The 14,140-nt window shown below is 43.0% G+C and overlaps 1 protein-coding gene across 1 annotated transcript in view; it reads left to right on the top strand.

The window, feature by feature from the left end:
* ZNF831 (zinc finger protein 831) overlaps nucleotides 1-12,712 on the top strand; it is a 92,068-nt gene extending 79,356 nt beyond the window's left edge. The window contains exons 5-6 of the mRNA XM_061437018.1: nucleotides 7,851-8,011; nucleotides 8,798-12,712. Coding sequence (XP_061293002.1) covers nucleotides 7,851-8,011; nucleotides 8,798-9,634 — 998 coding nt within the window. The 3' untranslated portion in view covers nucleotides 9,635-12,712. The remainder of the gene's footprint in view (nucleotides 1-7,850; nucleotides 8,012-8,797) is intronic.
* The last annotated feature ends 1,428 nt before the right edge of the window (nucleotides 12,713-14,140 follow it).

Below are 14,140 nucleotides of genomic sequence, written 5' to 3'. Positions count from 1 at the left end.
TTCAATCTGAGAGCCTTAAAACTATTGGTTGAATAACTACTTAAATGAATGATTCAGACTAGGTAGAGAGAAAACCAGCCCTAAACAGGTAGTGTGGGTTAATAGTTTTACAGCATGCATGGTTTTACTCCTGTTCATGGATACAGGTGGGGTCAGGACCCCCTTGTACCATCTTATCGCACCCTCTGCTTTTTCTTTCTAGCATTTGCTACACCTACTTGGTGATTTTTTTAATTGAAATTTTATATTTTGAAATATTTCTTCACATTCTTTTCCATTATGATTTGTTACAGGATATTGGATATAGTTCTCTGTGCTGCACAGTAGGCCCTTGTTGTTTATCTATCCTGTATATAATAGTTTGCAGCTGCTAATTGCAAACTCCCAATCCATCCATCCTCCGAGTCCCCCCGCCCCCGCTTGGCAACCACAAGTCTGATCTCTGTCTGTGACTCTGTTTATGTTTTGTAGACAAATTCATTTGTGTCATATTTTAGATTCTGCATATATGTGATATCATATGGTATTTTTCTTTCTCTTTCTGACTGACTTCATTTAGTATGATAATCTCTAGGTCCATCCATGTTGCTGCATATGGCATTATTTTGTTCTTTTTTATGGCTGAGTAGTATTCCATTGTACATATATACCACATCATCTTTATCCGTTCATCTTTTGATGAACATTTAGGTTGCTTCCATGTCTTAGCTATTATAAACAGCTCTGCAATGAACTCTGCTTGGGGTGTATGTATCCTTTTGAACTATGGTTTTCTCTGGATATATATGCTCAGGAGTGGGATTGCTGGATCATATGGTAGCTCTACTTTTAGTTTTTTAAGGAACCTCCACAATGTTCTTCTGAGTGGCTGCACCAATTCATATTTCAACTGACAAGTGCAGACGGGTTCCCTTTTCTCCACATCTTTTCTAGCATTTGTTATTTGTAGATCATTTTTTGGTGTAATGATTTGCTGGCTGAATTTCTCCGCCATTAGACTGTCATTTCCATAAAGGTGTCTGCCTTGGTCACTGAATAAACTGCCTGTGTTCAGCGCAGTTCCTGGCAGAGTGTTGACTGTGGTCAGTAATAAATATTTAGGCACAATTATATGGACTCATAAATAGCTCAAGAAATAGGGACTCAAGGACTTTCCTGGTGGTACAGTGGATAAGAATCCTCCTGCCAGTGCAGGGGACATGGGTTTGATCCCTGGTCTGGAAAGATTCCACATTCCACAGAGCAGCTAAGCCTGTGAACCACAAGTACTGAGCCTTGGTGCTTACAGTTTGTGCTCTGCAACAAGAGAAGCCCCCCCAACAAGAGAAGCCACCCCAAAAGGAGAAGTCACTTCAACAAAGAGTAGCCCTTGCTCACTGCAACTAGAGAAAGCCCAAGTGCAGCAGTGAGGACCCAGTGTAGCCAAAAATAAATATTTTTTCAAGTTTAAAAAGCAACAACAACACAAAACAAAAATATGGACTCAAAAAAATGTGCTCAACTAGTATTTGGATGAGCAAATAATTGCCCACATAGTGACTCCATTTAGAGCTCTGCCCAGCTTTCCTGAAGTAATCGCAAATTTTAAATGCTAGCCCATTGTGCATCTTTCAGTGGCAGGGATGCTTGTAAACAATTTCGTATCATATAAATTAGTAGTCTGGTGATTACTCCTGGGATCTTGTTGACACTTACAGTTTACTTAACGAGGCCCACGTGGAAGACTCCTTTTTACTCCTTTCTTATAATTCATCATCTTTGGACTCTAAATTCATGGAGGTTTGGGGTGGTTTGGGGCAACTGATGAAAAAGCATTGAATTTCTTACATTTCAAGATAATGATATTTGAGTAATATGTCTATTAGCATTTTAATATGGCCTCGCCATGACATAGCTGGCAGGAGGCTTGGCATTAAGGGTCTCACCAGTTAAGCTGTAAGTTTCATGGTGTCATTTCTTCATTCCATTATCCTTCTAATTATTTACAGTTTCCTATTGCTGTTTCAAGATGGCTAAATTTAAATTTGTTGTCACACTAAGCAGTCTCTTCCTCTCTCCATGTGGTTCGGCAGTTATTTCTGAAAGTGAAAGTGAAGTCGCTCAGTCTTGTCCGACTCTTTGCGACCCCATGGACTGTAGCCTATCAGGCTCCTCCGTCCATGGGATTTTCCAGGCAAGAGTGCTGGAGTAGATTGCCATTTCCTTCTCCAGGGGATCTTCCTGACCCAGGAATCGAACCTGGGTCTTCCGCATTGCGGGCAGATGCTTTACCGTCTGAGCCACCAGGGAAGCATGTTATTTCTGAGGGAAATTATTAAACATGCAGCCGTTAATGGGGAGGGGAACAGAAGTGATGAGACATGAGTTCTCTAATAATAAGATGCTGATGATTGCATAAGAGCGGTTGAATCTGCAAAGATTGCCATAGGACATAGAAATCCACAATTTCTGAAGGTGTATGAAGTGATTCATAGAATGATGCCAGAACATAAACAGGACCCTGTTCTGTGCTTTAACATTGGACCTGAAAAGTTTTTGAAACGGGCCATCCATCTAAAAGCAAGGATGCTGTCCTTTCCCAAGAATCTCAATTCATTTAACACACTTTAGTGACATTATTTGGGCATTTTTCACAATGATTAAAGATAACTCTCTTTTCTCTGTAAGACTGTAGGTCACAAGCAAATTAAATCAATGGATTTTCTCCTCTCGCTTTCTCTGATGAGTCAGAAGTTATTGGTCAAAGGCACACATGGCCTTTTCGTTAAGCTTAAAAACCCAAACAACCTGCTGAGAAGATGCTTGACCAATCTGATTATTTTCTCTATACTAATTGGTTTTTACTCTTCATTGAATTGAATGAATTGCCTGATGGTTTTGTCACTGTAGGGGCACGGCTTAATCCACTTAGAGGGAGGCGCGTGGGCCTGGGACTCTAGAAACGTCTTTCATCATTATTGTCTTTGGGTGGTTTTTCATAGATGAGAATGAAAATGATCTCAAGTCTATGTTCTCCATTTCTCTCCCCACTGCCCTAGACATGCCATCCCCCCAGTCCCCTAGATGATCCTGGGAACCTTGTAACTGGTTTTCCCACCGCAATGCCCTCTCCTCTAATTCAGTCTCTGTATAGTAACCATGTGCATCTTTAGAGGATGTAGACTTCTTGATGGAAACACTGGTTTCTTCACAATGAATGGTGAATAAAATCTAATCCTTTCCCAGGGCTTCTTGCATCCTACAAGACCTGAGCCCCCTGCTCTCCACTGTGCTTCCAGCAAAGCCTCCTTCCACTGGGTCCATCCTCTGAGCTCCATCCCACTGCAGGTCCCCTGCCTCTGTTTCTCTTTCGTCTGGAATGGCCTTTGAGGGCTGCTGGTTCTTCCTGATCCTGAAGATCTCATTTCAGGTGGCACCTTATCAGAGATACCTTCTTCTACTAGGCAAGCCAGTTAACTGTCCCACCCCAGTTACTCTCTGTAATCTGCCCCTTGGATACTGCTACTCTCTATAATACTCTGTTTATTATCACTCTCAGTATCGTTCTCCCTTCCCTGTTTACTGCATCTCTGTCATAGCCTCCTCTGTATTGGTCCTCCCTGGAGTAGTCACCCCTCATTTCTTTCCTTCTTGACCCCCATCACAACCTCAATTATCTTACATGCCTCTGTTTCTCTTCCTTGTTGGAGCAAAGTCTCATAAGAACCAGGGCATCTTGGTCTTGTTCTCTGATTCCTTAGGGTTGAACATGGTGCCTGGTTCCTTGGAGGAGCCCAAAACATGTTTGTTGAGTGGATGAATGAAATACCAAAATCCTGGTGCTATGTCTTTAGATGACTGTGGTATGGTGGTGCTCAAGTAAAGATTGTATTAAAGGGAAAATTACAATTTCCTTTGCCAATCATTGCAACTTGGATAGATGTTTAAGCTGATTTGCTCAAGATTAGTGCGTTCAGGTCATCTTGTGACCTGTCCCGGAGGTATAAAAAGTGGATCTGTTCCTTTGGGTTCAAGATGGAGGAGAGAGCATGTTCACTTTCTTCCACTTTCCCCTAAAAACCCAGAAATTAGTGAGGAATGTGTTTAGAATGTCCAGGCCTATGGGCACTAGGTAACCAGAGAAGAAATAGTGCCATGGTTGTGGGAATTAGAATGCAGAGGCTGAATGGTCACTGAGTAGCAGACCCAAGCGAACTTCATCCTGATTTAACAGTGGTCAAGTCAAGAATATTAAGAAATTCATGGTACCAGGTGGGACTGAAAACAGGAGTGTTGGTTGACCACTCCCCACCCCGCGGAAACCTCCACCCCCACCACTGATTCTCAGATCCTGGTCACATCCTTCATTTTCACTCCCAAATAATGCTTGGGGCTTAGTCTCTGGAGACCCTACAAAATGCTGGGGAGCAAGAGGACTAGGTTGAAAACAGAGGGTTTAACCAAAGGTTGGCACTGGATGCTGAGCCCCTCCCTGCCCAATCCCAATTCGGACTGCAGAATGCTGACACCTGCCTTACAATTTCCAGGCAGGACATCAGAGAACTCCTTCTGCAAAAGTCGACTAGCCTGTGTGGAGACCCAAAGTGGATGACTTCAGGGTTTTCCATGTCAACAAGGCGACAAGATAACCCTGCAGGGAGGTCCACGATGGACACTTTACATTTGTAGAGTTTCTAACCAGCTTTTCAGTACCTCTTTCTAAAACATGGGCAGATAGATTGCTGGATATCTCAGGGAAGCCTTTAAATATGAAAGAGATAAAAGCAAACAGAAACAAAGGAACCTAGAAGATAGACAGTGTAGGGACAGGCAAGTTTCAGCAATGACAGCAATGGCAACATCTTGCCTGAGACAGGTGAGAAGATGCTGGAGCCATGAAGTAGTAACAGGATGCTATAAAGAAGGGACAATAATAATAATTAATAATAATATTAACTATTATTATTAATCATTGGAATAATTAATAATCTTGAAATAATTATTCCAAGAGGGGGCTCTTGGAAATTAAAAACATGATACAGACGTATCAATCCTACCTTTAAGGAAGACTGATGCTGAAGCTGAAGCTCCACTACTTTGGCCACTTGATGCGAAGAGCCAACTCATTGGAAAAGACTCTGGTGCTGGGAAAGATTGAGGGCAAGAGGAGAGAGTGGCGACAGAGGATGAGATGGTTGGATGGCGTCACTGACTCGATGGACATGAGTTTGAGCAAACTCTGGGAGATAGTGAAGGACAGGGAGGCCTGGCATGCTGCAGTCTGTGGGATTACAAAGAGTCAGACACGACTCAGCGGCTGAGCAACAACAGACATAGACACTTGTAAGTTGGAATAGAAAGTTGAAGGAATTCCCCCAAAAGAAAAGAAAAAGAAATAGAAAATAGGAAAGAAAAGAAAAATAGAGGGTTAACTCAAGAGGTCTAATAACCTAGTAAGAGCAGTTCTAGCTAAAAAAGAAAAAACATAAGGAAAAAATATATCAAAGAAATAATATATTTTTGTAAAACATAAAGACATGGTTCAGATTGAAAGGACCCATTGAAAGTGTACAGACAACGAATGGAAATAGATGCAGGACCATAGTGATACTCTCGTAAAAAGGAGCTTAGGAGTTTCCAGAGAGAAAAACAAAACCGTTTCCTCCAAAGGATTGGGAACAGTAAATCATGTTGGCTCCAGACTTCTCAACAGCTAGAGCTCTGTGGAGCCACATCTTCAGTTCTGAAGGAAGATGAATTTTAATTCAGATAGCTATCAGGCAAGCCGCTAGTAAAAGTCTAAAGAATTTTATTTCACCCTTTCTCATGAAATTGCCAGAAGTTTTGCATTAGGAAAGAACACAAAGAGAGTAAACCCAGGAAAAAGAAGTATGTGTGTGTCTGTGTGTGTGTGGGGGGGTGTGTGTGTCCAGGAACCAGAGGTGAAAAAAACTGTTAGGATGGAGGTGTAGGGAGATGCACTGGCTCAGCCCCACTTTGGGCCTAGTGAGCAGTGGTCCACTGGGAAAAGGTCAGAACGTTCTGAGTGAGATGTTTCCAAGGCAATGAAATGAATGAATAAAATGAAATAAAAGACAATTGGGAAGGAAATGGGAGGTGGTTTTGGTAATAAATTCGTGCAAAAAAACTAGGCAGAAGAAGAAGACAAAATAATGATTAATTTCAGGAAAAACAGTGTTGGCAAGAAAGGCAATGTAATCACAGTACACCATCTGACTTGGTGGTGAAAAGCATGTTCCTGAACATAATGATGTAAACATTGCATATCCCCAACAAAATCTTGACAGCATAGTCATATAACGTATAACTGAAGAGAGGAGAGAGGGGAGGGATGTGTGCCCACGGGTGGGGGTAATGAGGCTTGTAGATGAGGGTTCTAAACCCGCCTCTCCCCTCATGATATCATCAGCTGTTCTCCAAAGTGGAGAAGGGGAATCTAAAGTAATGCTACATGCTTGTCCTTAGGAGAAAAGGAGATAAACATGAAAGGAATCCCAAGTGGGAAAAAATGAGTGGGTGGGCTGTTTTTCTTAAGTAGAAAGACAACTTAAAAAAAAAAAAAAACCCTGTGCATGTGTAATGTTAATCAAAATAAAAGCAGGTTTAAAAGTAGATTGACAAGGGGGGAGTGGGTGGGGGAAGGAAGGACTAGAAGTTTGGTATTAGCAGGTGTAAACTACAAGGTCGTACTGTAGAGCACATGGAGCTCTACTACACTCAATATCCTATGATAAACTATAATGGAAAAGAATATAAAAAAGAACGTCTATATATGGCTAGGGCTCCCCAGGTGGCTCTGTGGTAAAGAACCCGCCTGCCAATGCAGGAGACATAAGAGACGCAAGTTTGATGCTTGGGTCAGGAAGATCCCCTGGAGGAGGGCATGGCAACCCACTCCAGTATTCTTGCCTGGAGAATCCCATGGGCAGAGGAGCCTGGCCGGCTATGGGCCATAGGGTTGCAGAGAGCCGAACATGACTGAAGTGACTTAGCACGCGTACATGTATAACTGGGTCACTTTGCTGTACAGCAGAGATTGGCACAAAATTGTAAATCAGCTAAGCTGTTGTTGTTCAGTCACCTAGTCACATCCGACTCTTTGCGACCCCATGGACTGCAGCACACAAAGTTTTTTTAAAGTTCATAAACTGAAAAGTGGTTTAAACCCTTTTCTCTGGCAACACAGTCCTTATAGAATGCTTTTCCGCTCTGCTCTCATGATGGGATCTACATGCTCTGAAGTTCCATGATCCTTCTGACCTATATCCCAGGCCAAAATGATAAGATGGAAGAGAGAGTAAGGTTCCCTTGAAAGGGAGATGATATTTGGTGGGGACCATCAAGACCATGTCTTCGTCGCCCCTCTTCCCACACTCATCACAAAAACCACCACAAAACAACAGCAACACAAAAACCCATCACCCTCCTGCTGTCAGTGCTCTGATGGAGATCAAGACATCCAACATAACAGGGAAATTTCCTTTCTCAATATTTCTACTCTGGCCTCAGTTGAATGACCACAGAATTCAAGCCAATCCAAAATTAACCAATGTGGCAAGGAAGATGACTCTAATGAAAAAAAAAAGATCCATATGAAATATTTATTAAAATCTGTAATCAAAGGATTTTTCTACCTTAGGAATTAGTTTTTCCATCTCTCTCCTTAGCAGAAGTGGAGACATTTTATTTACAATGTGAACTGATTCAAGGTAAATCGAGTTGGTGGACATCCCATGTAGGACGCAGTTGATGAGCTCGGAGCTGGTATCGAAGACATAGGTCAACCCCTGGGAAGTGGCTATTGGCTGATTTTATAATTTCAGGTGTGTATCTGTGTGCCCCCCCTTCAGGTGTGAATCCGTCAGGGGAGCCCTCTTGTGTCACCTCAGAATCATCTGTTTGCATTGAGAACAGAGAGCAGGAGGAAGAGGAGAGCGGACACGTCTCCAGGAGTTTCTGTCCTAACACAAGCTTAAGAACCATCGGGGACACAGACAGACCGATCGCAAAGGTGGGAATTGTGATTTCGAGTTGTCTGTACCCATCTGTGGTCCGGATTTATGCCTCTCTTTTCCTTGTTAGTGTCCAGTGTGGCGGAACTCACTCAGGACACCTAGAGAAGTTTCCTGGCATAAAAAGCCCCTCGAGGCAAACAGATGCCTCAAACATGGTGCTGAATGAGTGGACGGTGAACCATTGGGATGATCTCAGAGTCAGTTAAAAAAAAAAATCCCAAGTCCCTTTATAATTCATACTTGAATAAAGATGCTTCCCAGTTGGTGGCGGTGGTAAAGAACCCACCTGCCAATGCAGGAGATGCAGGTTTGATCCCTGGATCAGGAAGATCCCCTGGAGGAGGAAATGGCAAACCACTCGTTTTCTTGCCTGGAGAATCCCCCAAAACAGAGGAGTCTGGTGGGCTACAGTCAGGGGGTCGCAAAGAGTCGGATAGGACTGAGCATACACACACACTGAGTAGCACACATTAAGTAATGATCTAAAACTGGATGCTCAGAGCTGGTTGGATAACTGAGTGATTGAGTTTTCTTAAATCCAGATAAAAATACAGAGCAGTCTCAGTAGCTTATTGTGTGTCAACAGGGAACTCTCCTAGAGTTAATGCATCTATTAGTTATTAATGGAAACTGAGGAGAACATTGTATCAAGGTTCACACTTGGTAAAGAATTAGGACCTCCAGACCTTGTTCTCAATGAGGACCACATCTCTGACCACAAGTTTTTTGATACCAATTAACTTTTTTTCCCTCCATTTATTTTCCTTTGCACTTTATTGCAGGAGATTTCATCTGCTGGCGAGCATGGGGCTGGTTGTCCTCTAATCACGGCTGTGGGGTCAGGTTTATCTCTGCCATCTGACTCCTTGGGGGCTAATGACAGCCTTCCAGCCCACAGCAAAGGTCTCGACGTGGGATCATTGGAGACTCACCTGCTGCCGTCCCAGCAGCACATCTCAACAGACCCTACACCATGCGTTTTCTCAGATGCTCAAGAGCCTTCTTCCTTTGTGTCCAAAGGAACCTCTCTCGGCCATGACCTTGCTACCTCTGCAGCTGCCTTCTGTCCTTCCCTGGGGGCAAGAGCAGGCCACACAACCCTGGGAATTCACAGTGTGGAACCGCAAGACCACAGCCAGGGTGAAGAGGAGACTCTCGCACAAAGCTCTCCAGACAGAAAAACGATAGCAGAGGGTGTGTCCCCAAACCTTTTGCCAGGGAAGCCTTCATCTGGGCAGAGAATTTCAGGTTCAGTTACACCAGGGTCCACTGGAAAAATTCATCTTGAAATACCAGCTTTAGGACCAGCTTCAGCTAGTTCACACCAAGAGGAAGGGAAACACAAGTCATGTTTTCCTTCTGGGGGGCAATGTGGGTGTAGGGAAGGACTGGTCCCCTGCCCTCTGGTAGGACCTGACAGTGTGAAATGTCAAGGAACTGGATTCATGGCTCTAAAGGATGATGCCATCCCTTCTAACCCAGGGCTGCCCACGGAGGTCCCTGCAGCCTCTTTGAAAACCCTCAGGAAGAGAAGTTTGGAAGGAATGAGAAAGCAAACTCGTGTGGAGTCCAGCGACACCAGCAGCGATGATGAAGATCGGTTAGTGATAGAAATCTGACGCTTCCAGAGAAAGATGGTGTCTGTCGTCAAAGATGGTTGATACTTTGCAGTCGATGCCATCAAGTGGGCGGCAGAAATGAACTCTATTCATGAAGCCCCTGCAGAGAGGAAAGCCATCTGGGGGTCTTTCTAAGATGTCCCCAACCCACTCTGAAACCCAAGCTCAGCCTCACTCCTCCCCAGATGCCCTGCTCACAAGGTGCCAGCAGGGCAAAGGTGGCAGTGAAACAAAGTGTAAGCAGGGTTGACCTGCATGAGGACTGTGGCTTGACTCCTAGCTGCGTCCTCTGCTTTGGTTCCTCACTGCCTTACCCAGAAAACTGGCATTGACCCAGACAGCCACAATTGACTTGCTTCTGAACCAGGGTCAAGGTGACAGGTCTCCTCCATCAGTGAGCTTGGGGTTGGCTTCAAAGAGGGTAATGGTACTTGGGAAAGTTGGGGGAGCCTGCAAAGGAGCTGGGCAGTGAGATACTTCTGTTCATTCTGGATTCCTCCCAAAACTGAAGTTTGGGCTCAGTAATTTGCCTCCTTAGTGGAAGCTGTAAATACACTTCAAAATGCCTATGATCTGATGAAATACTGAGTGTCTCTCAATGTTGCACACATGGTCAATGCTTACGTGTGATTCAATGACACAGCATGTTTCGCTTGTATTCCTGGTGCCTTTTCTGTGGAGACCTCTGGAACCCTTGGTTTTTCCAGCTCTTGCAAAAGGAACATTGTGTTAAAAGTTGATAGAACAGTCTCTGTAATGAGTCATTTTTGAGGGGGAAAATTCACTTGTTTTCCTCCAATTCTCTCTGTCATATTGTGCTCTGAGCAATTTCAATTAGAGGGTTACATTTTAGTAATCTCTGCAGCTTAAACTGATGCCTGCTCATCGTGATGGGAGCCTTTCAGATTTCCTCCAGAAGCTTCAAGGTTACAAAACTAATTGGAGTTTTGACGCTGTTTTACATCTTGGTAATTTTATTTTGGGGGCTTGGTGTTACTTTGCTGTCAAATTAAATCAGCCTCTGTATTGTGCAAGTCAGAACAGCACAGAGAAAATTCCCCAGGATTCCAAGCCCATGCACCGCTGTGCAGAAGAAAATAGCTGATATACGTCAGTGGTGAGCAAAGCCTCCAAGTTACCACACTCTTCTCCTCTTTAAATGGGAGAGGAGAAACTTCAGGAGATCCACACTGCTGCATTTCAATAAAATTTTATACTTGCTTTTGGTATGATTTTGTACCATTTGGAATTTATAGCCCAGCTCTTTTGGCTTCACTTTGATGTAAGGATGTTCCTACGACATAGTTCAAACGCAACGCAAAACATCTCGCACGGTATGAAGATGCTTTAATATGTCCTTGTCTGTGATGAAGGACGGTCAGATTTCAAGAGTCTTCAAGTGAAGTTTCCCATTTAAGGGTTGTTTATACAGAAACTCTGTGGTAGGGTCAGCTTCTCCCAGTGACTTAGCTTATGTCTGTGGTCATTTCAGATGTGCTTCGACATAGCCTAGTGATTTCAAGTCCAGTCAAGGAAAACATAAGAAGGAGGCTAGGCGTTTGCTTCCTGTACTTTCTAAACCAAACAAAAGTGATGTAATTATCTACCCTTTGATTTATCCTTGCCACTATAGTGAGAGGCCTAGCAAAGTGTTCTGAGTCCTGAAGGAAGAGGGAGAGAAGGCCTGACCTTGTGCAGAGCTGGCTAGGGAATCTTGGTGAAGACTTATGCCCTTTCGGCACCTTTTTCTCCTTCTGGGAAGGAGAGAGTATGACTAGATGCACTGAATGCTGCTCTGGGCCCCGATTCTCATGAGCGTGGCTTGGAGGAGAGCCTCATGAGGAGTAGTCTTGCACCCAAGAAGTTTGGGAGGGGGATGTGGGGAACTAAACCCAATTATTATTTTTTTGAAGAATGTGGACTCAGGGAAGCTCTTCTAATTTTTTCCCCAGAGTTCCAGGTTTAGGGGGATGCAGTGAACCCATTTCTAAATGGTGGCTTATGATGTAAAAATTAGAAGCAAAGACAGAACACTACTGTGTAGGAGGAAGCCAGCATATCTGTAGGATGAGCTAGTTACTTTGTCTTGGGAGGCACTGGTCAGGGAGGAAGACCATGGTCTAGACCCTTCTTTCCCGGGTGGTTGCTGAGCTGCTGGCTGCATCACTGTACTGAGGTCAGTACATCACAGCTCCCAGTAGCACGACCTCAGGAGAATCAGGTGGGAGCTCTATCCTTCTGCAACCCATCATTGCTGGCTGCCACATCCCAAGCTCCATCAAACATGGCAGAATGCTGATTCCATCGCTAACTCTCTGTGCCTCTCATACAAAGGTGAGCAGGTCACCGATTTTCTTCTCTCCGATGGTCCTTTAAGCTAGTTGGTGGCAATGTTTACAAGTGTACCTTACTTCATATCAACATGAATTTGTGAAAAGCTGTATTTGAGTGGATTAAAAAAAATTAAAAAATGTAGTTTGAATGACCCTAGAGGACTTGGCTCTTGAAAATCATCCCAAGGTAAATATTTTTTTAATGAAAAATTCTTTTATAAAGCAACAGACAATCTCTGATTTTATAAGTCTTAATTTTCTCATGTTCTTAAGGATTTTCTTAAAGTGAACTGCAACTATAGGGGTACGTTTTAAGGATATTATTGGTGAACTATAACCCAGTTAGGGTTATCAAAAATAAAATTTCAGGATTATTGATTGGTCATTGCTGCTATGACTGTACAAGTGTGTGCTGTGGAATGGTTAAGGGAAAGCAAATTTATTTTAGAACAGGGCAAAATGGAGTCTAAAAATCAGGGATTCCCCTTTCTTCCCAGTGCTGTTAATTTCATTGTAGCTTGAGGTAAGGGTCTTAACCAATGGGTGTCTCAACTTCTCCCACAGAGAATAACTCCCAGGATGCTGTCATAGACAAAGATAAAGTGCACTTGGAATTCTTTCCTATTCTCTTGGAGTGAGGTATACAAATGCCATGAACTGTGATACTCAAGACACCACCAAGTGTGCCCCTCCAGCTGTACCTACACCCAGCCAGATCTCACTTGTTGACAATGCATAGAGAAAAGAGGTTTCACACTCCCCCGCTCTTGGCAAACTATACTGTTAAGTGGCTCTTAATGCCATGTGCTTTTTGATGGACAACCTGAATCTTCCTTGATGTAAGGCATGATGGAGACAACTCATGCCTCCTTGTTGTAAGACTTGATAGAGACAACTCATGCCTCATGATAGAGACAACTCATGGCCTTTGAGATTCGGGACCAAGCTAATACCCCTCATTTCACAACCCAGGAGAACTTATGGTTCATCTTCCAAGAGGCTAAAAAAAAAAAAAAAAGACAGGGGATTGGTGCTTCTGTGTTCGAATCAAAACCCTGTCAACAGCATGATGGGTAACTAAGGGCAAGTTAAACTTCCCTCTCCTGAAATCCCTCCTCTAGAGCTCAGATGAGGAGTGTGGCTTTGTACAATCGCATTGTGACCACAGATCTTGCCATGACAGATGAATGATTTCTGTCTCATGCCAAACTGTATTTCCTTGCATTTACATTCATTACTTAGAATGACCACATTATTCATTTTTTCTCCCAGCATAGAAATTTGCATTTTGCACAAAAATCTGCCTGGTGCAGCAGATTTTGTAGTTATGGAAGCTGTCATCATTATCAGAATGTACCGCTGCTCAAATCTCCAGACATAATTTAATCTGGTGAGGAAAAAAAAATGAGCTGCCTGGCTCTATGGAGGTCATATTTCTACAGCCATGGCAAACAGGGCTTGCTCATTTCTTCTCACTTCAATTGTGACTCCAGAACGCTTGCGAGGGAGACTCTTTGGCATTTGAAACACTACATTTCTCAATCTGTAAGCACAGCCTTTTGCTCTTCTTTCCCAGATACTCATTAAACCTAGATGTCAGGACCCAAGAAATCCTATGCGCTAGATCTGTACCCTGTACAATCCTTTTCATCCATGCTTTGTATGTTTGTGGGGATACACATAATTCAATCTGAAGTATAGGATGTTGAGTGTATTACTTTACCACTGAAAGAAAAAAGAGCCAGGGAAAATAATCAGCTTCTGTCATTTGGAGCCCTAGAGGATGACTCAGTACTTATATATGCAGCCAACTCTTTAGAACTTACTACACTATCCGTTGTTCAGAATCAAGAAGCTGTTGGCTTCTTGGTTGTTTGTTTAATGTATTTCCTTCTTTATATGGTTAAATTATTTTGTTTTGATAAAAATAAAACTGAAAATAAAAATGTCTTGTTTGATTTGTTAACATTTTAACTCAAACTACCACCAAAAATATATCCTAGATAAGTTGGATATCTGAATATTCCTGAAAAGTTGACCAGACATTTCATCCGCCATATTGGTATCCCATTCCACTCAATGAAAGAATTGGGTAATGGCAAATTATCACATTTTCTTGTGTTGCTCTTTTTCCCATGTGTCCCTTGTGTCATTGTCTGCCATATTTCAAGGC

This window comes from Bos javanicus, chromosome 13, assembly GCF_032452875.1.
Source record: "Bos javanicus breed banteng chromosome 13, ARS-OSU_banteng_1.0, whole genome shotgun sequence".
NCBI lineage: Eukaryota > Metazoa > Chordata > Mammalia > Artiodactyla > Bovidae > Bos > Bos javanicus.
This window is presented reverse-complemented; position numbering and strand designations above follow the sequence as displayed.